The sequence below is a fragment of the Thamnophis sirtalis genome, unplaced genomic scaffold (assembly GCF_051295495.1).
Source record: "Thamnophis sirtalis isolate CommonGarterSnake01/CBP01778 unplaced genomic scaffold, rThaSir2_p1.2 scaffold_2, whole genome shotgun sequence".
Taxonomy (NCBI): domain Eukaryota; kingdom Metazoa; phylum Chordata; class Lepidosauria; order Squamata; family Natricidae; genus Thamnophis; species Thamnophis sirtalis.
The window spans coordinates 15691026-15718216 of record NW_028261382.1 but is presented as its reverse complement, the minus strand read 5'-3'; the positions used below and the strand labels follow the sequence as shown (position 1 = coordinate 15718216).

At 41.7% G+C, this 27191-nt stretch overlaps 1 protein-coding gene across 1 annotated transcript; it reads right to left on the bottom strand.

Annotated features, from left to right (window-relative positions):
- On the bottom strand, positions 1-26876 carry CERS3 (ceramide synthase 3). Its single transcript, XM_087707596.1, has 10 exons — positions 26749-26876; positions 24258-24375; positions 18457-18575; positions 16800-16857; positions 15625-15675; positions 14037-14129; positions 12165-12293; positions 10369-10475; positions 9202-9358; positions 1-640 (listed from the first exon to the last, which is right to left on the bottom strand). Exons 1-10 carry the CDS (start codon positions 26874-26876, stop codon positions 491-493), a joined length of 1110 nt encoding a protein of 369 aa, XP_087563722.1. The 3' UTR covers positions 1-490.
- Between the last annotated feature and the right edge of the window lie 315 nt (positions 26877-27191).

Genomic DNA, 27191 nt, shown 5'->3' with positions numbered 1-27191 from the left:
TGTCTTTATTTGGAGTCCACCAATAAGCAGCCTGTTGATCAAATATGGTTCAGCTTTCACTGAAGCAGATTCCAACTGCATGGATTTTCCTTGTATAAAACCATACCACTCTTCAATAAAATCAGTATAAAGCCACACTTCTCAAATCGTATTAAAACATCTTTAAAAATTTGTCCAAACTGTTTTAAGTCTTATCAAAATTGAAATACACAAAGATCTCATCCTAAAAAGGTTCAGTTCTAAATTCATTCCTATTCTTAACCATTCAGAGTTTTTTTCTTTTTTAACAAATAATAATTTAACTGCATATCCTCTACACTGCATATTACAAAGGAAGCACTTTTGCAAAAGTGAACTCCCTCCTAAATCTACTGATCTGCAATAAAACCATTCATGGACTTTGGTTTTTATGTGGATGCAAAAGTCTGTATGGTGGATTGAGTTTATGACACAGCAGGCAATGGTACTAGGAGATGGCATTGGCTGGGCATTAATTAATATTGTTGTTGTTGTTGTTGTTATTGTTTAGGAGAGGATCATTTAATCCATTCTTCATTCCATTCTTCATACACTCCCCTTCAGTATCGCTGAGAGAATCTTCTTCTTCTTCTTCATCATCACTCCGTTCATCTTTAACATTCTAGGAAGGAAGAATACCAAAAGCATTAAAAAAAGCCAATTGTGGATGGCTTGGTGTTACAGAAACCAAGGAGGATAATGTGACCTTTAAAAGAGGTAAAGGACCATAGTGATTGATTGTCAGGCACAAAGGATCAAGACTATCAGTGAAGTTGGGTTACCATTCCACTGTGTTGTGGATAAATATTTGTGAAAAGAAAAGAAAGAAAAATTCTCAAGCAATAATGAAGGAATATCAGATTTTATACTCCTATGTGTATTTGGACATCTTTTCAATTGTTGTTAGTTGTGAAATCATGTCTGACCCATCATGACCCCATGGACAACGTTCCTCCAGGCCTTCCTGTCCTCTACCATCCTCTGGAGTCCATTTAAGCTCACACCAACTGCTTCAGTGACTCCATCCAGCCACCTCATTCTCTGCTGTCCCTTTCTTCTTTTGCTTTCTGCCTTTCCCAGCATTAGGCTCTTCTCCAGTGAGTCCTTCCTTCTCATTAGGTGGCCAAAGTATTTGAGTTTCATCTTCAGGATCTGGCCTTCTAAAGAGCAGTCAGGGTTGATCTCCTCTAGGACTGACTGGTTTGATCGCCTTGCTGTCCAAGGGACTCGCATGAGTCTTCTCCAGCACCAGAGTTCAAAGGCCTCCATTCTTTGGTGCTCAGCCTTCCTTATGGCCCAACCTTATGGTCCAACCAAACTAGGCAATATCATCAGTGCTATGTGTGAAGAGGAGGAGGACTATGGGGTCCGTGGTGCTCTCTGAGCTTGGTAGTTTTCTTGCAGACATTTCATTACCTAAACCAGGTAACATCATCAGTCCTTGCAGACATTGCATTGAGTAATGAAACGTCTTCAAGAAAACAACCAGGCCCCGAGTACACCAAGAACTCTATAGACTACCTCCTCTCTGTCCCCCTCCCTGCAAATCTTACTCCCTTCCAGCATTGATGATGTTCCCTAGTTGGGTAATGAAACATCTGCAAGAAAACCACCAAGCTCAGAGAACACCAAGGACCCCATAGTCCTCATCTTCCTCCTCCTCTATGCACACCCCATTCCCTTCTAGCACTGATGATGTTATCTAGTTGGGTAATGAAACATCTGCAAGAAAACCACCAAGCTCAGAGAGCATCAAGGACCCCATAGTCCTCCTCCTCCTCTCTGCATACTGCATTCCCTTCTAGCACTGATGATGTTACCTAGTTGGATAGTGAAATGCCTGCAAGAAAACCACCAATCTCAGAATACACCAACGACCCCATAGTCGTTGTCCTCTTCCTCCCATTCCCTTCTAGCACTGATGATGTTAACTAGTTGGGTCATGAAACATCTGCAAGAAAACCACCAAGTTCAGGGAGCATCAACAATCCCTCATTTTAACCCTGAACAATCAATATTTTCCTTTATCGGTACCACATATAGGCGTCAAACACTTCAAAAAACGTGCAAGTTTGGGATTGCCCATTTCCACCTCGGTACGCTTAGTTTCCATGCAAACAGAGCCAAGAAAGGGCAGAAAACGAAAACACGAACTCCACCACAGCACAAACTTCCTGGGGTTCAGTCTTTTGTCTTTTCCAAAGCTATACGCAGAAGTGTATCCAAACAAACAATCCACAGTGTAAATATTGAAAGATAAACTTGGCACACAATCAGAGAAAGGGAAGGAAAAGCATCTTTCCGCATACAAACAATTGATGAGGAGTCACTTTGGCCAAATCACCCCTAGGACTTCCTGGATAGAATTTCCCTTTGCCCTTCACATAAGGCAACATCATGACTGTCATTAGGATTGTACAGAGACTGGGGGGTGAGGGGAACCCTCCATGAATCAAAAAAATAATATATAGGGAGAGGAAATATTTTGATGGAATATATAAATAAATAAGTTAATGCTGACTTTTGCTTTTGGAATATCCAAGGGAAAGGTATCTGCATAATTGCTCTGTTGAAACATATGTGAAATTTAGCCTGACAGCATTAAGCATATTAAGGAGCCCAACCCGTTCTGAATGAAATGAATATATGTATATTGTTTGGCTAGAAGCATAACAGAGTAATAATTCCATGTATGGAGATCTATTTCAAAAGTGAAGTTTTGTTCATTTCAATCAGCGGTGGCATTCAATTTTTTTTTTACTACCAGTTCTGTGAACATGTCTTGGTGGGCATGGCAGGGGAAGGATACTGTGAAATCCCCATTTCCTCCCAATCAGCTGGGACTCAGGAGGCAGAGAATAGATGAGATCAGTCAGAGGTGGTATTTACCGGTTCTCTGAACTACTCAAAATTTCCAGAGGCCATTTAAGCTCACGCCTACTGCTTCGGTGACTCCATCCAGCCACCTCATTCTCTATCGTCCCCTTCTTCTTTTGCCCTCAATCTTTCCCAGCATTTCCAGCTCTTTTCCAGTGAGTCCTTCCTTCTCATTAGGTGGCCTAAGTCTTTGAGTTTCATCTTCAGGATCTGGCCTTCTAAACAGCAGTCAGGGTTGATTTCCCCTAGGACTGACCAGTTGGTTCACCTTGCAGTCCAAGGGACTCACAGGAGTCTTCTCCAGCACCAGAGTTCAAAGGCTTCAATTCTTTAGCGCTCAGCCTTTCTTATGGTGCAACTTTCACAGCCATCCATAGCCTTGACTAGACACACTTTTGCTGGCAGGGTGATGTCTCTGCTTTTTAGGATGCTGTCTAGCTTTGCCATAGCTTTCCTCCCCAGGAGCAAGCGTCTTTTAATTTCTTGGCTGTAGTCCCCATCTGCAGTGATCTTGGAGCCCAGGACAATAAAATCGGTCACTACCTCCATTTTATCTCCAATATTATCAATATTGTAGAATATTATCACTTCTTATATCTGCCCAACCACAATGCTTCATTTCTGGTATGTTTCAGTATCATTTGGCTGAATCCAGTGGAGAGATAACAACTGCAGACTAAACGGTTTTTAAATACCGGTTGCAGACTTCATTAATTCTGTTAACTATGTTACTGAAATTCAATAAGTTCCCCCAGGGCACAGGTCTTTGGACACATGTCAAAAGCCCAGGTAGTCATGTGTGAACCCCAACGTCCCACTGCTTTCTGAGTGAATCCAATTATAAATCCATTCTTGGCAGTAAAACAAAGGACAGCATACTGGGACTTTTAGCCTTGTTTTAAGTGACTTTGTTAACCCTAAAATGATGCTTTGGATCAAACTAAAGGGTTCCTTGTTATGAGAATTTGGCCACCTTAAAGCTAACCCAAACCAATCCAAACAAAAATGGAGATAATAAGATTTAGTGTATCCTGCTGGGTACTGTAATTGGAGGGATTCAAAGGGAAATTGTAGGCTTGCATTTTCCTCAAATCTTTTGAAACTTTCCTCTATGTATATTCATATATTTTGAAAGATCATTGACAATGCAGTTTGTTTTCTAGTCCATGGTGAATACAAAGACTAACAATATTCCTGAACGATCCATTTTAGTTTGCAATTTTGCCTCTTCTCGGTTTCTTCTCATCTATGAACTACCGTAAGCAATTATTAGCACTTAATCATTAACACTTAGGTAAAAGTAAAGGTTCCCCTCGCACATATGTGCTAGTCGTTCCTGACTCTAGGGGGCGGTGCTCATCTCCGTTTCAAAGCCAAAGAGACAGCGCTGTTTGAAGATATCTCTGTGGTCACATGGCCGGCATGACTAAATGCCGAAGGCACACAGAAGACGCTGACATTGTCAATCAGAAAGGTCGGCAGTTTGGCGGTTCGAATCCCTAGCGCCGCATAACAGAGTGAGCTCCCGTTATTTGTCTCAGCTTCTACCAACCTAGCAGTTCGAAAGCACGTAAAAAAATGCAAGTAGAAAAAATAGGAACCATCTTGGTGGGAAGGTAACAGTGCTCCATGCACCTTTGGCATTGAGTCATGCCAGCCACATGACCACGGAGACGTCTTCGGACAGCGCTGGCTCTTTGGTTTTGAAACAGAGATGAGCACCGTCCCCTAGAGTCAGGAACGACTAGCACATATGTGCAAGGGGAACCTTTACCTTTACCTTACAAAAGAAAAGCAATACAGTTGTATTGTGTGATGGTGTACACTTGATGTTTTTATATTTGCTTTCTATTTTGCGATTGATCTCAGGCAGGCCGGACAAGAGAAGCGAAAGAGATGTAAAATTCCCAGGTTTGCTCTCTCCTGTAAGAATTCTCTCCCTGCCAAATGTTTCAGTTTGACTTGAACTTAACTTCAAACATTTAATACTCTACATCTAATTATTATACCAATTCCAGCCTTCTAAAGAAGGAAGCTGTACAAAATGTAATCTTCTTACCTAAGGAAAAAGGCAGGGAGGGGGGAATGGAATTCTAGACGCTTACAGCAAGATTCCACTTGTTTAAATCCTTGGCTAGCTAAGAGGAAGTGACACCATCTTCCCAATTTTTTTTCAAAAGCCACCCAGATGTTGGAGGGAGTTGGACTGTCACGGAGATACTCAAAAAATGCTTTCTCACAGAAACCGCAGTCAGTTCGACAGCATTTTGAGGCCTGGTTTGGAGACTGAATTGAAGAGGTTTATGGCCAAAACATTGGGGAGGGAGGGAAAGGGGACATTGGATATTAAACAATATACAAAATGGCGCTGAGATAGTGACATGTGACATTTTATGAACTGTTCCAGTCTCTCCCCATAAGGTGCATCAAATTCTAACATGAAAAAATAAGCTCTATCCTTATTATTAGTAATGTTAATAACTAATAGTAATAAGTAATATTACTAATTACTTATAATAAGATCAGGTTATTGGTGAGGGATTGTGCACCCTTCAAATGAAGATAGTTTGGGCAGGAAGAAAAGGAGAAGACATCAACCCATCTCTCTCTGACATGATGTTTCTTTATGAGCCCTGGTGGCACAGTGGTTAGAATGCAGTATTGCATGCTAACTCTGCCGACTGTCAGCAGTTCGATTGTGACCGGTTCAAGGTTGACTCAGCCTTCCATCCTTTTGAGGTTGATAAAAATGAGGACCCAGATGGTTGGGGGTGATAGGCTGAGTCCATAAACTGCTTAACGAGGGCTGTAAAGGACTGTGAAGTAGTATATAAGTCTAAGTGCTATTGCTATCTTCCTCCATTCCTTCCTTCCATCCATTCATCCCTCCTTCCCAGTGGTTAGAAGGCAGTATTGAAAGCTAACTCTGCCAACTGCCAGGAGTTCGGTCCTGACCAGCTCAATGTTGCCTCAGCCTTCCATCCTTCCGAGGTGGGTAAAATGAGGTCCCAGATTGTTGGGGGCAAGAGGCGGACTCTGTAAACAGCTTAGAGAGGGCTGTAAAGGACTATGAAGTAGTATATAAGTCTAAGTGCTATTGCTGTTTAGATGCACTCAACATTCTCCCATCACGGAGGGAAAAAAATTGAATCCTGACGTGTTTTTTCCTTACATCCAAGAAAGTTTTGTCCGTTGGATTTGGCAGATTGAAATTAGAAGTCCCAAAGCTCTTTCTCTGGTTGTGTAATAGACAAAGGCTCCAAAAAGAGGGTTTCAAATAGTTTGACTTTATAGGTTCAACTCACTTAAGAAAAACTTCCACGAGATGTGGAGATAACAAGAATTGACATGGTGTCTAAGGGAAATTTTTCAGGGAATGGTCATCCCTATCAATTGGTCTGTTCTAAGGTTGGGAGCAAACATCAGAGAAAGACTGTGGGTTTTTATTCATGTGTCTGCTGGAAGTGATTGGCTTGCAGTTGGTGGAAACATTATTCTGTCTAAGTGAAAATAGGTTGGAAAGGCCCATTCTTGAGTCTGGAATTAGGATGTCCCAGGGGATCTAGCACATTAACAGATGTTTGGTTTGGAAAAAGTGAACAGCAAAGTAGATCCATAATCAGCAAAGTTGAAATACAGGAAAGTTAAAACAAGCGGTAAAGTTGTGAATGGTCCACGTAACAAAATGGCATTGATATCTGTCAATGTCATCAATTCATCAACTTTTGGCACATGCATTGCCATGGTGACCGTTTGTTTTCCTCCTGTATGCTTCACTGAAATTTAAGGAGTAGAATATTTTATATATTCTATATATATATATGAAGCCCAAAGATCTGATTTGTCAAGACCAAGATCAACACTGCCCCTCCACCTTGCATTTCATGAGAATGTGATCCAAAGTGATCAGGGTTGTAAAGTAAAGGAAATGATCTGAGAAATCTGTTGGATCGCTGAGTATCTATGACAGCCAAATCGGAAAGAGGGAGAAAAAGAGAATTTAAGACAATCAGCCATCCCAGTGAGGAAATATATTCTTCCATCAAGTCAAGTCATGGTTGATATAGGAAGTCTAGCAATAGCAATAAGCACTTAGACTTGTATACCACTTTACAGTGCTTTCCAGCCCTCTCTAAGTGGTTTACAGAGTCAGCATATTGCCCCCAACAATTTGGGTCCTCATTTTACCGTCCTTGGAAGGATGGAAGGATGAATCAACCTCGAGCCTGGTGGGATTTGAACTGCCAAATTGCAGGCAGCTGACAGTCAGCAGAAGTAGCCTGCAGTACTGCACTCTAACCACTGCACCACCGAGGCTCTAACTCTAACAAGTCTACCAATTATATTAGACTCAATAGGCCAATGTGTTTTTTTTAAGGATGGTCTTAAGAGGTTGGTCTTCCATCTACTGGAGGAAGCAGTTGAAAAACTTGATTTTGAAGAAAAGTGATTTCTAGAATCAAGACCATCAATCAATAACTCATTTAGAGAATGAATTGTATCTCCAGAGGAAATAAGTGGACAGAATAGTTAAAGATAAATCACTAGAAAATAATTTCGCAAGAACCTGGAAAGTGATTTGGGTTGATCCAGAGATTCCAGTCAATTTTTCACAAGGACCACAACCATTCTCACCTCAAATATCCAAAACTGAATACCTCTGGATAGAGCATGCACAGACCACACACTGCTTACCTTGTCATTGTCTATTTTAGCCCAAGCTGGTATAGGAATCCTGAGCACCTGGAAAGGGTAACTGGTTGTAGAATAAACAACAGCCAAGATGCAAGATGCTAGTGGTGGGTTGGCCCAGGTTTTATGCCCAGATTTGAGGCTTAGCACAAGGCAGGTAATGCATGTTATCGTGAGTGCTTAGAAAATCGGGGTTTTGCTAGTTGTAGAGCAAACTCGGCAGTTTCTAACAGCCCTAGTTATTACTAAGATTGGCTAAAGTCAAAAAAGTTTGTAAATTTGTGAAGATGAGCATTAGCTTGGGAAAGACTTATCGCAACGTTCCATTCTTTTAGAGAACTCCTCAATTTCCAGCAGAACATAAACATAACTGTCTTCCATTAGAAGGATCCTAAAGTCCATCCTTACCTTCAAAAAATGAATTTCTTCAGAATCTTGAAAATTAAATAGCTCCAATAGAGGAAAGCCTGGGTTTTGCTAGTTGTAAACCAAACCCTGAAGTTTCTAATGGCCATGGGTGAAGCTACTATTCTTCTTCTCATCTTTTCTATTACCTATCCCCTTTTCTACTTAGGACTATAACTTTGTTGCGTGAATCTTTATGATTTATATTGTTTAATTACATTTCCTAGTATGATTTATGTTCACTGATTATTTAGTATCCTATGACTATCCCTAAGTGTTATATCTTATGATTTATGATGGATGCATTGCTATGATGAATATGATCATGATTTATTATTTATAGCTTTTATGAAGACTGAGAGCTGTACAAATTCCTTGTGTGTCCAATCACGCTTGGCCAATAAAGAATTCTATTCTATTCTCTATTCTACTCTCTACTCTTTACTTTCTTCTCTATTCTCTATTCTAAAATTTCTATTCTAAATTCCCTATCTTATCCTATTCTATTTTCTGTTCTATTCTATATTCTATTCTATATTTTACTCTATATTCTATTCTATATTTTACTCTATATTCTATTCTATATTCTACTCTCTACATTCCTATTCCCATTCCCATTCCATTCCATTCTTTTCTATTCTATTCTATTCCACCCTGTGTTCTGTTCTGTTCTGTTCTGTTCTGTTCCATGCCATTCCATTCATTCCATTCCATTCCATTCCTTTCCTTTCCATTCTATTCTATTCCACCCTGTGTTCTGTTCTGTTCCATGCCATTCCATGCCTTCCATTCCATTCCATTCCATTCTATTCTATTCTATTCCACCCTGTGTTCTGTTCTGTTCTGTTCCATGCCATTCCATTCATTCCATTCCATTCCTTTCCATTCTATTCTATCCCACCCTGTGTTCTGTTCTGTTCCATGCCATTCCATGCCTTCCATTCCATTCCATTCCATTCCATTCCATTCTATTCTATTCTATTCTATTCTATTCTATTCTATTCTATTCTATTCTATTCTATTCTATTCTATTCTATTCTATTCTAGAGATCTAAGCCTAAAAGACCAGAAGAGTTTGTGAATTTATGAAGGGGAACCTTATATTATGAGAGACTGATATAACACTCAATTCTTTTAGAATCCCCCAATTTCCAGCAGAACATAACCATGGCCATCTTCCATTAGAAGGATACTGAAGTCCATCCTTACCTTCACAAAAATGAACTTCTTCAGAATCTTGAAAACTAAGTAGGCCCAATAGAGGTGAAGACCCTGCAGGATCAATAGCTGCCCATTGTATACAAAATATGCGATCACAAGTGTCTGGGTATAAAACACAGGATAATATATCGAGGCCCGTAAAATCCTGTTAGGAAAACAAGAAGGGGGAAAAAAAAACCAGTTGGATTATAGGCTGTTGTCATTTCTCCTATCCTAAATTAAAGCATAAATATTCATATAGGCCAGTGATGGTGAACCTTTTCAGCACCGAGTGCCCAAACCGGAACACATGTACTGGACTGCCGGAAACCCGAAAACCAACTGGCTGGTGCGCATGCATGCACCAGCCACCTGGTTGTCAGGTTTCTAGTGTGTACATGCACGGTGGGCAGCTGGTATTTGCATGCACTAGCATGCCAGAAATCCGAAGACCAGGTGCCCAGCCGGTCTTTGGGTTTCTGGCGCGCCAGTGTGTGTGTGTGAAGACCAGCTCGCTGGCACGCATGCGCACACTGAAAACCAGAAGAGCAGCTGGTGATGGCATGCGTGCCCAAGAGAGGGCCCTTTGTGCCACAGGTTCGCCATCAGAGATATCGTGTCATCGTTCCAAATATCATTCAGAATTAAATCAGAGTCCAAGGCAGAGCTATCCTTAAAGTTCCAATTTAATAAGACAGGCATGTTGGCACAACTGTGGAATCTCAAATCTAAAAGCTTCCTGGGATTCCACCCAGTTGAAAATTCATGATCTTATCCCCACACCCATAAATCCATCACATGGTCCAATCTTCTTTGCCCATGCTGGCATTTCCACCCATCTAGTTCCGGTCAGGTGCAGAGGTGCAGAGACAAAAGATGACTTTGGGCTTCTAGAAAGGAATGACAACAACACATTCTACAATTCTACTCTTTTCTATTCCCCCTCTCAATTACTACACTAATGAAACAGCATAGAAAAATATTAGAGAGTGTGGCAGGCCTAAAAGTAATATAACTGCAGGCCTGACATATAGGTTATGAATATGTTTGAATCATGTTTGGCATCCAGCTTAAAAATATCCAGAGAGTCATTTCTTTCCCAGGTGTTTGCTGAGAACAGGCATTGCGCCCAGCCATCACGATTTTTCAAGCCAAACAACCCGGAACACAACTTACCAACATGGAAAGAGGATGAGCCGTGTGATAAAGAACACAACTGCGAAAATGATAAACAGAACACTGCAGGTATTGTCCCAGCGAGCATAGTTGAACATCTTTGCAGCCTGAAATTGAACAATTGGGAGAAGTTACCACCTTGGGGTAGTCTCCTGAAGAAGGAATCCGCTGTAACCGGTGGTTGTGGCAGTGAAATTCCTTCTCGGGATAAAATGTAAATGCCTTTATAACACCTTTAGCAAAGGTTGGAAGTGGCTTCTTTATTTTATTTTATTTTTAATCTTTGCTTTTTTCTTTGTTTTCCCCTTTATTTCTTACGTGTATAATTTTTTTTACTTTTCTTTTCCTTTTTTAAATTTATCTTATTTTTACTCTGTAAAAATGTCTTCAATAAATGTAAATCAATTGCAATAAATATATTATGGACTATACATATGCGCACCGAGATCAGGGGTAGGTTCCTGCCGGCATTACTACTGGTTTGGTGCCCAAAATTTTTTTTGCGCATGTGCAAAACAGAAAATAAAGATGGCGGTGCCCAGGATAGACCAGTTACTAGCTATTTGGCCAAACAGGGCCAAACTGGCAGGAACCTACCTCTGACAGAGATACATATACATTCCCTCTGAATCCTAATTAAAGAGGAATCCATTGTTTTCCCATTTTCATAACTTTAGGAAGAGATTTACCTTTGAGGAAATAAATGTTATGCTGGACATTTGTTCCGTGAACATTGCTAGTTGGTAGCTATCATGGACAAAAAGTACAATATTTACATCTCAATTACAGGGATTGGCCTAGAAGATGTAACACTGCTTCCCAATAAAAGGACAGAAGACCCCTTTGACAAAAATAGTTTCAGACAGTGTCTTGAAGATTTATGTTCATAGAACTGGTTCCAATGTTCAGTTCGGTAGCAACACTGAGAGACAACCTTGGTTGTGGTGGGGAATGGGGGAAATGAGCTGGGTTAGGACATAGTTTCTTTTTGGACAGAAGACCACAAGGTAATGCTTTTTCTGGACCAAATAGGCCAATGTTTCATGTCGATAGGATAGCTCTGTTCTCACCTAGGCTCCCCAAAAGCACGAAGCTGACTCCTAGGCTTGATTTTAAAAAAACCTTTTATTTAGTTTAAAGTGAATTCCTCTGCAGCAAAGTCCCGGCTAACAATCTTTCAAGAGATTTCACTACAGACCTTTATCAGGCTTGGAGAGCTGCCAGGCCGATATCTTCCAAACACCACTTTGTAGTAGACAATATTTGGCAAGAAGTCAGGAACAGATCTTCACCCTAATGAATTGAACTAATTGTCTCCTGCAAACTCCATTTCCCTTTTGCTCCTCTTTATTCCCTATGGAAGGGGCCATTCACCATCCACCTATGGCTTTTCTCCCGAGTCGACCCTTGTTCTTTAGCTGTTCCGTTCTCCTGGCAGCTCTGCGCATTTGCACACTAGGAACAGGCTCCAGCTGTTCTTCTGCCCTACTGATCTCTGGCTCCGAAGGCAGCTGATAACTGTCAGATGGTCCTGGCCCCATTTCTGCTTCTGACACAGAGCCCTCATCAGAGCCTTCCCCAGACTCCAGGACTGGCCCATGTTCCTCCCCAACCTCCTCACTGTCTGAATCTGCTGCCAGATCCGTTGCCCACTGGCAGGCCACAACAAGCTCATCATTCAGGCTCAAGACTCATATATAACTCCTCCAGATACCACAATGAATGAAAAACAATACTAACGAAATCCCATGACTTGTGTAACTAAGCACAAGCACCTACAAGATGTTGAGGTTTACCTCCAGCCAGATATCTGCAGAATCGTGGACAATCATCACCAGTGTTCCAAGACGCAGGTAATTGGCACTATAGGAACAGAACATCAAGCCAAGGGCGGCAAAATGATGCACCACATGGGCCATGAAATCCTGAGGAGAAGAAATTGAGAAACTGACTTCTCAAAGCCAAGACGGTGTTGGAAGATGGAGAGTGATGGCTCTATCTTAGGAAAATTAGGGTGGAGGTACCAAAACCCAGGCGCCCAAAAAGGATTCTGAATGAGGAGATGAAAATAAAGACCTCTTCTTTTTAACTGCTTCAAAGCCATAAAAGAACAGTCCCAGGGATTGGTTTCGTAGAGAGAGAGATTTTCCCGTGGAAAGGGACATGGTTTCATATGCTGCCTGCATTCCGTAGATGGGGCTTCACTTAAGGAGCCGAGGTGGCGCAGTGGTTAGGGTGCAGTACTGCAGGCCACTTCAGCTGACTGTTATCTGCAGTTCAGCAGTTCAAATCTCACCGGCTCAAGGTTGACTCAGCCTTCCATCCTTCTGAGGTGGGTGAAATGAGGACCCAGACTGTGGGGGCGATATGCTGACTCTGTAAACCGCTTAGAGAGGGCTGAAAGCCCTATGAAGCGGTATATAAGTCTAACTGCTATTGCTATTGCTATTGTTTGCGTGGTCTGGTTGCTGAAATACCACGGACCATTTGCCACATGGACTGGGGGTTGGGGACCCCTGGCCATAAAAGGTAAAGGCTTCTCCTTCCATGTCTGACTCTAGGGGGCAGTGTTCGTCTCTGTTTCTTGGCCGAGGCAGTCAACATTGTTTGAAGACATTTCCATGGCTGTGTGGCCAGCATGACTATACACCGAGGCTCACAGAACGAAGTTACCTTCCCACCCAAGTGTTACCTATTTATCTACTCACATTTGCATGCTTTCAAACTGCTAGGTGGGCAGGAGCTGAGGCGAGTATCGGAAGCTCACCCCGCCATGCAGGACTTGGGTTTCGAACGCGAACTGTCATCTTTCCAGCTAACAAGCTCAGCATCGTTAATGGCTGAGCCATCACACCCCTTCCAAAGCCATATACCGTATATATAAAGAGCTGTTCTTTTTGAATCTTGTTGAAAAATAATGGTGGGAAATGGTGTACATCACTTGGATGAATAAGAAATGAGTAGAAAATATTCTGCAAGGAAACAGCTGTAATGGGCAATGGGGGAGGCTAGTTTAATTTGGAGGCAAGCCAACTTTACAGGCGTGAGAGAATGACAAGAAAAAAGACTGGACTTACACTGGAGTAACGCACCAAGATTTTGAAGAGGCAAATTAAAAAAAAAGTTTTTGCAATCTGCAGACCTCCCAAAAATGGCCCGTTTTTATTGAAAACAGGCCTGTTTTTTGTCAAAAAAAAGGTATGCATAGCCTTTAAGAGGCTTATAGAGTGCTCCTGGGGTTGGGAGGGCAAAAACAAGCAAATAATGCCCCCTTTTTTGCTCATTTTTGCCTTCCCCAGCCCCCAGGAGCACTCTATAAGCCTCCTAAAGGCTATGCATGGCCATTTTTGCAAAGGAGGCGAGGTTTCGGGAGGCCAAAAATGCTGTATTCAGTGTATAAGATGCACCCAGATTTTCACCCTCTATTTTGAGGGGGAAAGGTGCGTCTTATACTCCGAAAAATATGGTACTTTAGTGCCGCCCAACTTCAATGCTACAAATAATCTGAGCCACCCCGAATTTCAGAGCAAGAATGGCTATTACATTTCGAGTTACACAGGACTCCAGTCTATTTGTTCTCCTAACAGTTATCTAGCATCCTGGAAACCAGGAACTGAAAATGGCTTGCATCCCATTCCCACACCGATGAGGTAGTCTATCTTCCTTACCTTCCTTTTAGTGTCGGTTCCAAGAGTAAAGAGCAATGACCAATAGAAGCTCATCTGGAGCATGTAGTACCAATACTGGGAAGGGAGCATGGGCTGCAAAGAGAGTATGAAGAGAGAAAAGGCAATTACTTTTTTTGGTTAGAGAGGGAGTACATTTGTTCCAGAGCAGGAGAAAAAGGGTTGATAATAGGGACGTGATGGCTCAGTGGCTAAGACACTGAGCTTGTCGATCAGAAAGATCGGCAGCTCGGTGGTTCGAATCCCTAGCGCTGCGTAACACAATGAGTTCCCGCTACTAGTCCCAGCTTCTGCCAACCTAACAGTTTGAAAGCACATAAAAATGCAAGTAGAAAAATAGGAACCACCTTTGGTGGGAAGGTAATGGCATTCTATGCCCCTTCGGCATTTAGTCATGCCGGCCACATGACCACAAAGACATCTTCAGACAGTGCTGGCTCTTCGGCTTGGAAACGGAGATGAACACCACCCCCTAGAGTTAGGAATGACTAGCACATATGTGCGAGAGGAACCTTTACTTATCCATCATAGTATCACTGTTATATAGGGGAACCTTTACCTTAATTGGACATTGCATACCCAAACTATTAGACAAAAGGACAGTTCTCCCCTCCCCATGACATCACTGCTAAACAACTAATTTTCACCACACGTTTTATGTCCTGGGATGTGAAACCACATACTAGGGCTGTGTTACTACAATATTATCCTTCTCCTCTTTCCTATTAACTATTCCCTTAGCACCTTATGAGAATAATTTCGTTGTTTGCATCTGATGAATTATGTTGATTGTTTTTATTTAGAGCCCTATGATTATCACTGAGTGTTCTGATTTATAATGATTGTATTTTATGATTACGATCATGATTTATCCATTCTGTTCCATTCCATTCTGGCCCAGCCCAGCCTATGGAGAAATAAGTACTAGAAGAAGAGCAGAATCTGGGGAATGGAATCGAGAGAGGAATGGAGTCATTACATTCCCACAAGTGATCCAAGCTCAGCCCTCCTTGAATCCCATTAACTCTTAATGCTGACTTTTAGTTGACTAGATTATTCTGGCATGAGAATATAGGCATGAGAATAGACATGAACAATAAATCTTCTTAACTGGCACTTAAAGCATAGAATGGACCAGGTAGGTCTGTCATTGTAAATTGAGGGCTACCTATATCACTCAAGGAAGCAAACATAACCTAATACATCTAATACAATGTATTCTAGTAATACTAGCAATAATAGCATTCCTACTGAGGCATATTGAAGATAGGACACTGTGGTTTGCTGATTCGTATTTGTTTCATCATGATAGCACTTATGAATATTATGAGAATGCTTCATTTGTTTCATCATGATAGCATCTCATGACTACATGGGAATGCTTCATTTACCATCTTCCCCTAAGAAAATCCTATTCTAATAGAATCTGCAATCTCAAATGGTGAAAAAGCTATTCATGGGCCATCAAAAATGAAGGCAGGGATATTTCTTCACACAAAGTCAACAGCGACATCTCCAAAGAACCAGTTAACAAAATCAACCAGTAGTATCTCCAAAGAACCAGACTCACATGGTTTGGATAGTTGAGCCACACTTGCCACAGGTCATAAAACCAGGATTTCTAGAAGGAATGTAGAAGGAGATAGAAAACAATCATTAATGTTTTCACATGACAACAGTGCAAATCTCATCCCTGCCACCAGCTCACTACTTAATTCGGGTCAGGCATCATTTCTTTTTTCTGCTCATCAGAGTAACCCTATTGGCCTGTCTTCTACAACAGCCTTTCCCAAGATGCCACCACAGGGTGGAACTGAGTATTAAAGACCTTCTGATTGTAATGCACTTTTCTTCTTCGCAACTAACTCTGTGAAGTAGGTTGGGGAGAGAGATGGGGACTCCTTGAACGTCATTTAGTAAGCTACTTTGGGGAGAGGTGGATTAATGCTCTCCCCAACTCTGTGATTCTGGCATTAGGACTTGCATATTCCTGACCCACTCTAAGAATCTTCTTCACCCTTCTCCATTTTTAGCAACTCCAAATTGGAGATGGCTATGACAAGACTTAGAAAACCATCCACAAAGTACGTTGTTGAATGAAGGCGTGTGTGTGTGTGTGTGTGTGTGTGTGTATGTATGTATGGTGTCACATATATATATATATATATATATATATATATATATATATATATATATATATATATATATATATATATATATATATATATATATATATATATATATATATGTTGCATTTGTGCTGATAATAAATAAAGGGGGATCAGCACAGATGCAACACAAATGTAGCAAAGGCAACATTAAAAAATGGCTTTCTGCCTGGATGGCTCCTAGTGTGAGCCGAAAGACAGAAAAGGGAAGCAGTATGCTCCCTCCCGTATTTAGGCATACCAGGGTTGTGACACAATACGTATACGTACACGTACACGTACACATACATACATACATACATACATACATACATACATACATACATACATATATATATATATATATATATATATATATATATCAGAATAATGATGCAGGAATTCTCGATTATCACAGTGACTCAATCTGAGTAATAATAGTGGATGTTTAGCTTATCCTCTTTTGGGAGAAGATTACACCTGTCTTTATACTAACCCACCCACGTTTAACACTCATAGGAAGCTGCTGTTAAAAGCAACCTCAGATTAGGCCATGTTACCACTGGAGTCCTCCCTCCTGGCCCCATATTTAACTTACATCACAGAGAAATATAATTCCAGCAATAAATGAGGTACTGTAGAATAAACATCGCCAACTGCAAATAATAAAATGTATGTTAAGACCAAGGAGTTCACATGGACACAGAAGAAGATGACAAGATAGAACAGACTTGTCTAGACTTCTCACTATACCTAACAAAGCAGTATTATTGACTGTTTACCCATCTCTTTCTTCCTGCATTAATTTGCCTCATCATTATTATTTGCAGTGATTTGAGCCACTTTTAAGTCTAAGTGCAAAAGAAGTCAGAGTACTGACAGAGAATATTTGTAGCTCAGGGTTGAAATGTGGGATCTGTGGTGCTCTCTCAGCTTGGTTGTTTTCTTGCAGACATTTTACTCAGTGGGGGGGATTCAATTTTTTTTACTACCAGTTCTGTGGGTGTGGCTTGGTGGGCATAGCCTGGCTTGATGGGCGTGGCTTGATGGGCGTGGCTTGATGGGCATGGCAGGGGAAGGATACTGCAAAACCCCATTTCCTCCCACTCAGCTGGGACGGGAGGCAGAGAATAGATGGGGGTGAGGCCAGTCAGAGGTGGTATTTGCCGGTTCTTCGAACTATTCAAAATTTCTGCTACTGGTTCTCCAAAACTGGTCAAAACCTGCTGAATACCACCTCTGATTTCATTCCCCAAACTAGTAAGCATCCTTAGTGTTAGCTAGGCAGCTAACTAAGTAGCACTGATGATGTTACCTAGTTTGGGGAATGAAATGTCTACAAGAAAACAACCAAGCTCAGAGAACACCAATGACCCAGGTTTTTTTAAAGTAAAAACTGCCTTTGGAAACTCAAGCTTCAGTGCCTACAAGATTGGCTAGAGAGAATTAAAAAGTCAAGATGGTGATTACCATTTTGCAATCAAAGCTGTAGTGTAATGTAATCAGTGTTTCTGGAGAATATGCAAGATAAGGCTCATTGATAACAGGATAATAGCTACATTATTATTATAGTTAGTTGCAGAATTAGCCAAATGTTTAGACTGAATTTGACATTTTTATCCACCTGTCAGCTCCATCCCAAGGACCTGAGATAGGTAGCTTGATGATATTATTTATTTATGTTGACTGACAAGAAAGGGATATCTGGCTATACCATACCCAGAATGCCACTAAATGTCAAATTTCTGGCTCTTTTTCCACCTGAGAATAGATAGATAGATAGATAGATAGATAGATAGATAGATAGAGAGAGAGAGAGAGAGAGAGAGAGAGAGAGAGAGAGAGAGAGAGAGAGAGAGAGAGAGAGAGAGAGATTATAGATATAGATATAGATATAGATATAGATATAGATATAGATATAGATATAGATATAGATATAGATATAGATATAGATATAGATATAGATATAGATATAGATATAGATATAGATATAGATATAGATGATATAGATATAGATTAGATATAGATAGATATAGATATAGATATAGATATAGATATAGATATAGATATAGATATAGATATAGATATAGATATAGATATAGATATAGATATAGATATAGATATAGATATAGATATAGATATAGATATAGATATAGATATAGATATAGATATAGATATAGATATAGATATAGATATAGATATAGATATAGATATTTAGAAACAGAGAATGGAGGAGATTGGCCTCTTTTTCTTACCAAGCTTCCTTGAATTTTTTATGCAGAGTTGGGATTTCTAGGTTGCGTCTTCGCCTGAACCATTTTTCCACTTGGTGTACAGTCCAGTTACACTTTTTAGCTAGTTTACGTGTTTCTGACTGCAAGGTTGGAGAAAGAAGGAGGGAGAAATCAGTGATACACACGCTGGAAGACAAGTCAAAACAAGCATTGCAGCTTCTATGCCAGGAAGGAAGAGGGGAGGAAGAGGAGGAGGAGGAAGAGATGGAGGAGGAGGAGGAGGAGGAGGAGGAAGCCACTGACCGTCAGAGAGCAAATGCGTTTGCTAGATAAAAAAAGTTTCACAACACCAAAAAGTTCTAAAAACTATTTATCATTGTTTTTAAAAACACTATGTACATACCAAGAAATGCTAATGGTTTATGCTTTCATAGACTGGAGAGTATGTACAGAGAAGGGCAGAAAAAAAGAGTGTGGGTGACATGTGGTGGCCTAGAGGTGGAACTCTCATCTCACAATCAGGAGGTTGTGAGTTCAATCCTAGGTAGAGGCATATGTAGGGTCTCCTGCTTGGGCAGGGGCCTGGACTAGATTACCTGCAAGGTCCCTTCCATCTCTGTTAATCTGTTAACTACATGATAGGAGTGTTCCAGTATCTCAGAGGATGCCACAAAGAAGAGGGAGTCAAGCTATTCTCCAAAGCACCTGAGGGCAGGACAAGAAGCAATGGGTGGAAACTAATCAAGGAGAAAAGCAACCTAGAACTAAGAAGAAATTTCCTGACAGGGAGAACAATTAACCAGTGGAGCAACTTGCCTCCAGAAGTTGAGAATGCTCCAAAACTGGAAGTTTTAAAGAAGTTGGGCAACCCATTTGTCTGAAATGGTACAGGGCTTCGTTCCTGAGTGGGAGGTTGAACTAGAAGACCTTCAAGGTCCCTTCCAACTCTGTTATTCTGTTTTTCTGTGAAGAGCATCACTTTTCTGGTTCTTCTGCTCTTCAAAGTGTTCCACCTACGTACAGCTCCTCCTGTCATTATCTGCAGTACTTGCGACATAATTCCTAATCCATTGAAAAATGCATCCAGGTGCATCTCATTGTGCTGCAAAGAGTTGGGAATTCAGCACTACGCTAAACACCCCAGATTTACCCACACCCTTCTCATGCCACCCGTTGTGTTGAAACTCCATCACAATTTTAAAAGTTCAGAATGTAAGAATCTAACAACTGCCAATTTGTGAAGCAATTTAGTTTGCTCATGCTTAAGAAAACAGAATGATCAAGATTAGAGCAATTAACCAGTGGAACAACTTGCTCCCAGAAGTTGTCAATTCTCCAACACAAGTTTTTAAAGAAGAGATTGGACAACTATTTGTCTGAAATGTCACAAGGTTTCCTGCCTGAGCAGGGGGTTGGACTAGAAGACCTACAAGGTCCCTTCCAACTCTATTATTCTATTGTATTCTATTGTATTCTATTGTATTCTATTGTATTCTATTGTATTCTATTGTATTCTATTGTATTCTATTGTATTCTATTGTATTCTATTGTATTCTATTGTATTCTATTGTATCCTATTGTATTCTATTGTATTCTATTGTATTCTATTGTATTCTATTGTATTCTATTGTATTCTATTTTACTCTACTCTACTCTTTACACTACCCTACACTCTACTCGTCTTTACTCTACTTTACTCTACTTTACTCTACTCTTCTAAGATCACCTAAATGTGATATCCACATCAAACACCAACTATTTCCACTCACCTTTAATGCTAAATTTAGTTGAAAGACTATAGGATGACCTCAACTTACGACTCTAATGGAGCCCCAAATTTTTATTGCTGAACAGGACCGTTGTTAAGTGAGCTGTGTCCCATTCTACAACCTTTTTGCTATAATTGTGAAGTGACACACTGCAACCTCTCCATTGAGGTTGCTTGACAGAAACCAGATGGGGAGGTTGAAAATGAAGATCACATGAACCTGGGACAGTCCTACTGACAGAAATATATGCCAGTTGCCGAGGGCCTGGATTTTAACACGTGACCAATGGTGGGATTAAAATAATTTAGCAACTGGTTGTCTGTCCTAATGACCAGCTGGATAAATGGGACTCAGTGGTCATGTGACTGGGTGGGCGTGGCCAATTCAAAGTCACTCATGTTGATGGGTGCTTGGCTTTAGATGTTACAATGTAACAAGGTTTAACCGGAGAGGCAGTTTCTGTAAACAGGGCAATCAAGATGAGGCTAGAAACAACACCAGAATGTTTCCTTCCTGCCTTCCTTACAGGATTAGCTCTGTAAAGTGGGGAAACAAACAAAAGGAGATTTCTTCCAACAACTGGTTCTCCCAACTGCTTAGAAAGTTAACAATCGGTTCTCCTGGGTAGGTGCGAGCCGGCTGAATCCCACCACTGCATGTGACCGTGGGGATGCTCCAATGGTCATGTAAATGGGAGAAACCAATACAGGTCGTCCTCACCTTACAACAGTTCTGTTGAACAGACTGTTCAAAGTTACAATGGCATTGAAATAAGTGAGTTATGCCCTTTTCTTCAGTCTTGTGACCCTTGCAGCATCCCCATGGTCACATGTCTATGGAGATTCTCCATCATCCAGGTTATGGTTGGCCCAAAGGGGCTTTTTTCAAGAGACAACTGGGCTTCCTGGTTTTTCTTTGAAGACAAGGAACAGCTTGCCTCCAGAAGTTGTGAATGCCCCAACACTGGAAGTCTTTAAAAAGATGTTGGATAGCCATTTGTCTGAAACGGTATAAGGTTTCCTGCCTAGGCAGGGGGTTGGACTAGAAGACCTCTAAGGTCCCTTCCAACTCTGCAATTGTATTGTATTGTATGTTTCGCTTCTCATCCAAGAAGCTTCTTCAGCTCTGAAGAGCTCTGAAGCATGTTGTGTTTCTTCTTAATCTTGTTGTATCTTATTGTTTTAATCCTTTTTTAAAAATATTTTTCATTTCTGTAAGCCGCCCGGAATCCTCCGGGATTGGGCAGCCTATAAATTCAATAAATGAAATGAAATGAATGAAAAAATCTCCCTTGGGACAACCCTGGTCACGGGATTGTCATTCGGATTCTTGACAACTGTTAACTGTTCTTGACATAACATTTATGACCGGTTTTCAGTGTTCCGGAATCACGCGATCCCCCTTTCGCAACTTTCCGACAAGCCAAGTCAATGGGAAAACCAGATTCACTTAACAACCCTACTAATTTAAGTCGTAAAATGGGACAAAACTCACTGAATCAATGTCTCACTTAGCAATATGAATTCTGGGCTCAGGTGTGGACGTACGTTGAGGACTATCTGTCATAAGTCCCTTTTTTTGTAGCTTTGAACAGTCACTAAATGAATGGTTGCAATTCGAGGACTACATAAAGCAAGGGACTTCTAATGAAAACCACTTCACATCCTTACTCTCATCCATGGGGGTAATGTTGTGGATCTCCAGCAAAGCTGGCAGCAGATTCAGACAGTGAGGAGGTTGGGGAGGAACACGGGCCAATCCTGGAGTCTAGGGAAGGCTCATACGAGGGCTCTACATTGGAGGCAGAGATGGGGCCGAGGCCGTCTGGCAGTGGTCAGGGGCCTATGGAGTTACAAAGCAGTGAGGCAGAGGAACAGCTGGAGCCTGTTCCCAGTGTGCGCATGCACAGAGCTGCCGGAAGAAAAGAACAGCTAAGAAATCAAGGTCGATTTGGGAGTGGAGCCACAGGTGGAAGGTGATTGGCCCCTCCTATAGGAAATAAAAGAGGAACGAAAGGGAAGTGGGCTTTTGCAGGAAACCATTCATCCATTTGGTCATTAGATTCGTTTCAGGAGTGTGAAGATCTGTCCGTGAATCCCGGAGACTCTGTGCCCAGTCTTCCCTTGCACAGCACCTCATTGGGAAAATATTTACATGGCAGCTTTCCAATAGATACGGTCTGTAGTCATAAATATTCCTTTGAAAGACTGTTTGCCAGGCCTTTGCTGAAGGTGAATGAGAGGAACTCACATTTGTTTAATAAAAGGGGTTTTGTCGGGACCAGGACTCTGCCTCGTGCTTTTTGGGGAAGCCTAGGTCAGAAGAGGTGATGAGTCTGTGTTCCAACCCATTTTCAAATTTTGATGCCATGCAAGTCAGGTAAAACTCCACCCAGCTTCCTACAGCAAAGAGCTGGGATGCTCACAGATGACAACAACCTTTTGTGCTCCCAAATGAATTATGCAAATATAAGGCTTGTTAGCTTGTTAGTTTCAATAGCATTGGTTTCCTTATCAAAGATAAGGTTTATTTTATCAGGCCAGGGAAAATGTAGCAAAATGTGCATGGATTGGATGGATATTTCCCAACAATGCAAATATCTGTGTAATTCTACATTCCATTTCCATTTAGCTTTGGCAACAATGAGTACAAAAGGAATTACCTAATGCTAAATAAACGGATGGATTGTGATAGTAAGAGTTGTGATTCTTAACTAGTCTTGGTTAGAGAATACTCAGCTCTGTTGCAACGAAGAAGGGTTTGTGAGAAGGGGCTCCCTGGCTAGCAAAAACACCTGAAAAAGACCCATTTTGTTGTGCGGGCATATGTAACGGTGTGTTTTTGTGTGCTGTTTGTTCATTCACTGGAATGTACTGTAAAGGCAGTGTTAACAACGGTGGTGAGACTTATGACTGTTTTTCACACTTATGACCTTTGTTCAGTGGTGGGATTCAAATAATTTGAATCAGAGCCAAGGTGGCGCAGTGGTTAAAAAGCAGCACTGCAGGCTACTGCTAGATCAGCAGGTCAGCGGTTCAAATCTCACCGGCTCAGGGTTGACTCAGCCTTCCATCCTTCCGAGGTGGGTAAAATGAGGACCCAGATTGTTGGGGGCAATATGCTGACTCTCTGTAAACCGCTTAGAGAGGCCTGAAAGGCCTATGAAGCGGTATATAAGTCTACTGCTATTGCTATTGCTATTGCTAATTTAACAACCGGTTCTCTGCCCTAATGATTTCTTCCAACAACCAGTTCACCAAACTGCTTAGAAAGTTACCAACCGGTTCTCCCGAAGTGGTGCGAACCGGCTGAATTCCACCACTTCCTTTATTGCATCCCCATGATCATGTGATGAAAACTCAGATGCTTGGCAACTGACTCATACTGTCGACTGTTGCCGTGTGCTGGGGTCCTGTGATCCCAGCCAGATTCACTTAACAACCGGATTATTTGACTTATCATCTGCAGAGATTCACTTAAGAACTGTGACAAGAAAAGTCCTAAAATGAGGCAGAATTCACTTAATGTTTCACTTAACAACAGAAATATGGGGCTCAGTTGTGGTCATAAGTCGAGGATTTAGGAAGAACGGTTGCAGGAACTGGGCATGGCTAGTCTGGTGAAGAGAAGGACCAGGGGAGACAGGATAGCAATCTTCCAATATTTGAGGGGCTGCCACAGAGAGGAGGGGAGTCAAGCTATTTTCCAAAGCACCTGAAGGCCAGACAAGAAATAGTGGATGGAAATTGAACAAGGAGAGATTCAACTGGAAATAAGGAGGAACTTTCTGACAGTGAGAACAATGAACCAACAGAAGTTGCCTTCAGAAGTTGTGGGAGCTTCATCCCTGGAGGCTTTCAAGAGGACACTGGAAAGAAATGATGTAAGGTCTCCTGCTTGGGCAGGGGGTTGGACTAGATGACCCACAAGGTACCTTTCAACCCTGTTAATCTGTCTACCATCCCTTGGCTGGATAGAAAGGTAGAACCAGGCAGTGGTTTGTGGCATGGAAATCTCCCAGGGAACTTTTTTTTTTAAAAAAAGAATCCTCACCTGGGATGGCTTTTTTGTGCACTCTCGGAAAAATTTTTCAAGGGTGGGATTATCCTGTGGTTTGATCCGCCTCACATCCTTTATGCCCAAGTAGTCAGCCAAAGGAAGAGCAAGATATCTGAAAGAAAACAATAAAAAAGGGAACTTTGTAAAATGTCCTGATTTCAAATGAGGCTAGCCCAGGAAAAAGAGGTGCCCTGCTTGGGCAGAAGGACCTGTTTTCTGTATTCATGGTTGTAACCCATTTGCTTTGTCTCATGGGGAATTGTGGAGCAGTCCTTCAGCATTGCGTTGCACCATTTCTTCATCTGCACAGCTTTAGCCTATGTTCCAGAACAGATGAGGCTTCCTTAAATTGGGCATCCTCCAAAGGGTTCAAGACAACGGTCAGAACTTCCATCTAACACACCTTTGGGATGGCAGATCCAATCTGCTTCCGTCTAGTAGTTAAGGAAGTTATATCACAGGTGCATGGAACAGTGGGGAATTTTCTGTTTCACCCAAATTATCTCTTAACATAAGAAGGCTGCTTTAGTCAGAGACCAGACTCCATTCAACTCTATCTGATAGAGCCGAGGTGGCGCAGTGGTTAGAGTGCAGTACTGCAGCCACTTCAGCTGACTGTTAGCTGTAGTTCGGCGGTTCAAATCTCACTGGCTCAGGGTTGACTCAGCCTTCCATCCTTCCGAGGTGGGTAAAATGAGGACCCAGACTGTGAGGGCAATATGCTGACTCTGTAAACCGCTTAGAGAAGGCTGAAAGCCCTATGAAGCGGGATATAAGTCTAACTGCTATTGCTATTGCTATGACAACCCTTCCCCCCCCCCATACACCTGTGTAGGAGAAAAAGAGACAGAGCTTGGGGCAGGCTCAAGAAAAGACTCAGTCTAGAATCATTACATTCCCTTAAGTGTTCTAAATCAGAGCTCCCCAACTTTTCAGACCTCAGGGACCACTAAATTCATAATTTTAAATCCCGCGGACCACCAATATGATCCACCTAATGATGGCTGGGTGGGCGTGGCTAGGCAGTCATGTGACTGGGTGGGCATGGCCAACTTGATGTCACTCACGTCAAGGGATGCCTCGCGGGCCTCTACGCGCCCCTCCCCTCCCTTCCTAGCCACTCCTCGCCTGCCCGCCCAGGTCTCCTTAGCGCCCCAACAGGAAGCCGTTGTTAGAGCTAAGCAGCTACCATGAGAAAGAGTTGGCAAAACAGCTGGCTCAGTTCAAATTGGATGTGTCTGAGAAGGAGGCTCAGAAGAAGCACCTCACTGAGGACTACGAACATAGGCTGTCCAAGCAGAGGGAAGACCTGTGGGAGTGCCAGGTACCGGTGTCTGGGCTGAGATGGTCAGCCAGTTCCAGGCCATGATGCAGTCCCACTGAAACGAGGCCCTCCAGCTCTTCACCACCAGTGGCACTCCAGCCTTCGCCCTAAGCCCTACACCAGGAGGCCAAAGCAAGTCAGAATTTTTGTCCCCCTCCAACCTGCACAAAAAGACCCCGAAGGGGGAGACTCTCTGCACCAACACAAGCGTTCATTGCACGTATCTGGCCCAGGGGCCATAGTTTGAGGACCCCTCATTTAGTGCAATATTAAAAAATGCAAATAATTTTTGGGGATCACCAAAATTTTCTCACGGACCACCAGTTGGCGACTGCTATTCTAAATCCAGCCCCTCTTGAATTTTGTTGACTCTTACCTAGCATCACTTTAGTGCTGATCATTACTTCATCAGATTCTTGTGTAGAGACATCTAACATAGAGCCGAGGTGGCGCAGTGGTTAAATGCAGTACTGCAGGCTACTTCAGCTGACTGCAGTTCTGCAGTTCGGCTGTTCAAATCTCACCGGCTCAGGGTTGACTCAGCCTTCCATCCTTCCGAGGTGGGTGAAATGAGGACCCAGACTGTGGGGGCGATATGCTGACTCTGTAAACCGTTTAGAGAGGGCTGAAAGCCCTATGAAGCGGTATATAAGTCTAACTGCTATTGCTATTGCTAACTCTAAATCATCTTCACTGGAACTGGAACTTGTAGTCCCCATTTTTTCTGCCTGACAACCTGTGACATGTTAATTCTCCTTGTCTTTTTCCCTTACAATGTGTGTCTACGTTTGCCCTTACACATCTGTTTGCTTTACCTTCACTTTAAAAACAAAATGAAGCAAGCAGATAAAAGCGTCCCTGGTTCAAGATGGGCAACTATAAAAATAAGGTGGCAAGTTAGGGCAAAGCAGGCAAGTGAGCAAAGGATCAATCCTTGCCCTGTAATTTGCATTTTCATTATCAATTTTGGGACTAAATCAAGATAGCTCCAGGCCATCCTTTTAAAGCTGGAAACATCTCACTAAAAGCTGCAAAAATAAATAGTGGGAAGGAAGCCCTTAAGATATTTCATAGGATTGAAAATCAAATATAGGGAGCAAAATGAATGATTGGAGCAAAAAAAAAAAGAGTATTAATTTTTTAAAGACATTTTTTGTTTACCTTTCAACAAAGAACCTGATCACCAACATCACAAAGGCATATGGGATTGTGGCAAATAATTGTCGTGGTTTGGGAAAGATGTATCCATTGTGGTCTTCTAAATCTGCCCAGGTGCAGTTAGCAGGCATCCAGATGTTCTCCCACCAAAACCAGCTGTATGCGGTTTGTATTATTTGATTCATTGTTAAGTGGGCTGAAAAGGAATGGAAAAAAAAAAGCAAAATAATTCCATTTATAGGTTAAAAATGAATACTAGTTATATGGAACCAAACAAACCTTAGCTGAACTGGAGGCCAGGAGATTAAACCATATGAAGAACAGCTGCAGATTTGGGGTCTGGCTAGTCTAAAGAAAATAAAAATTAGGGGCAACATGAAAGCAGTATTTCAGGATTTGAGGGACTGCCATAAAGAAGAAGGGGTCAAATTATTTTCCAAAGCATC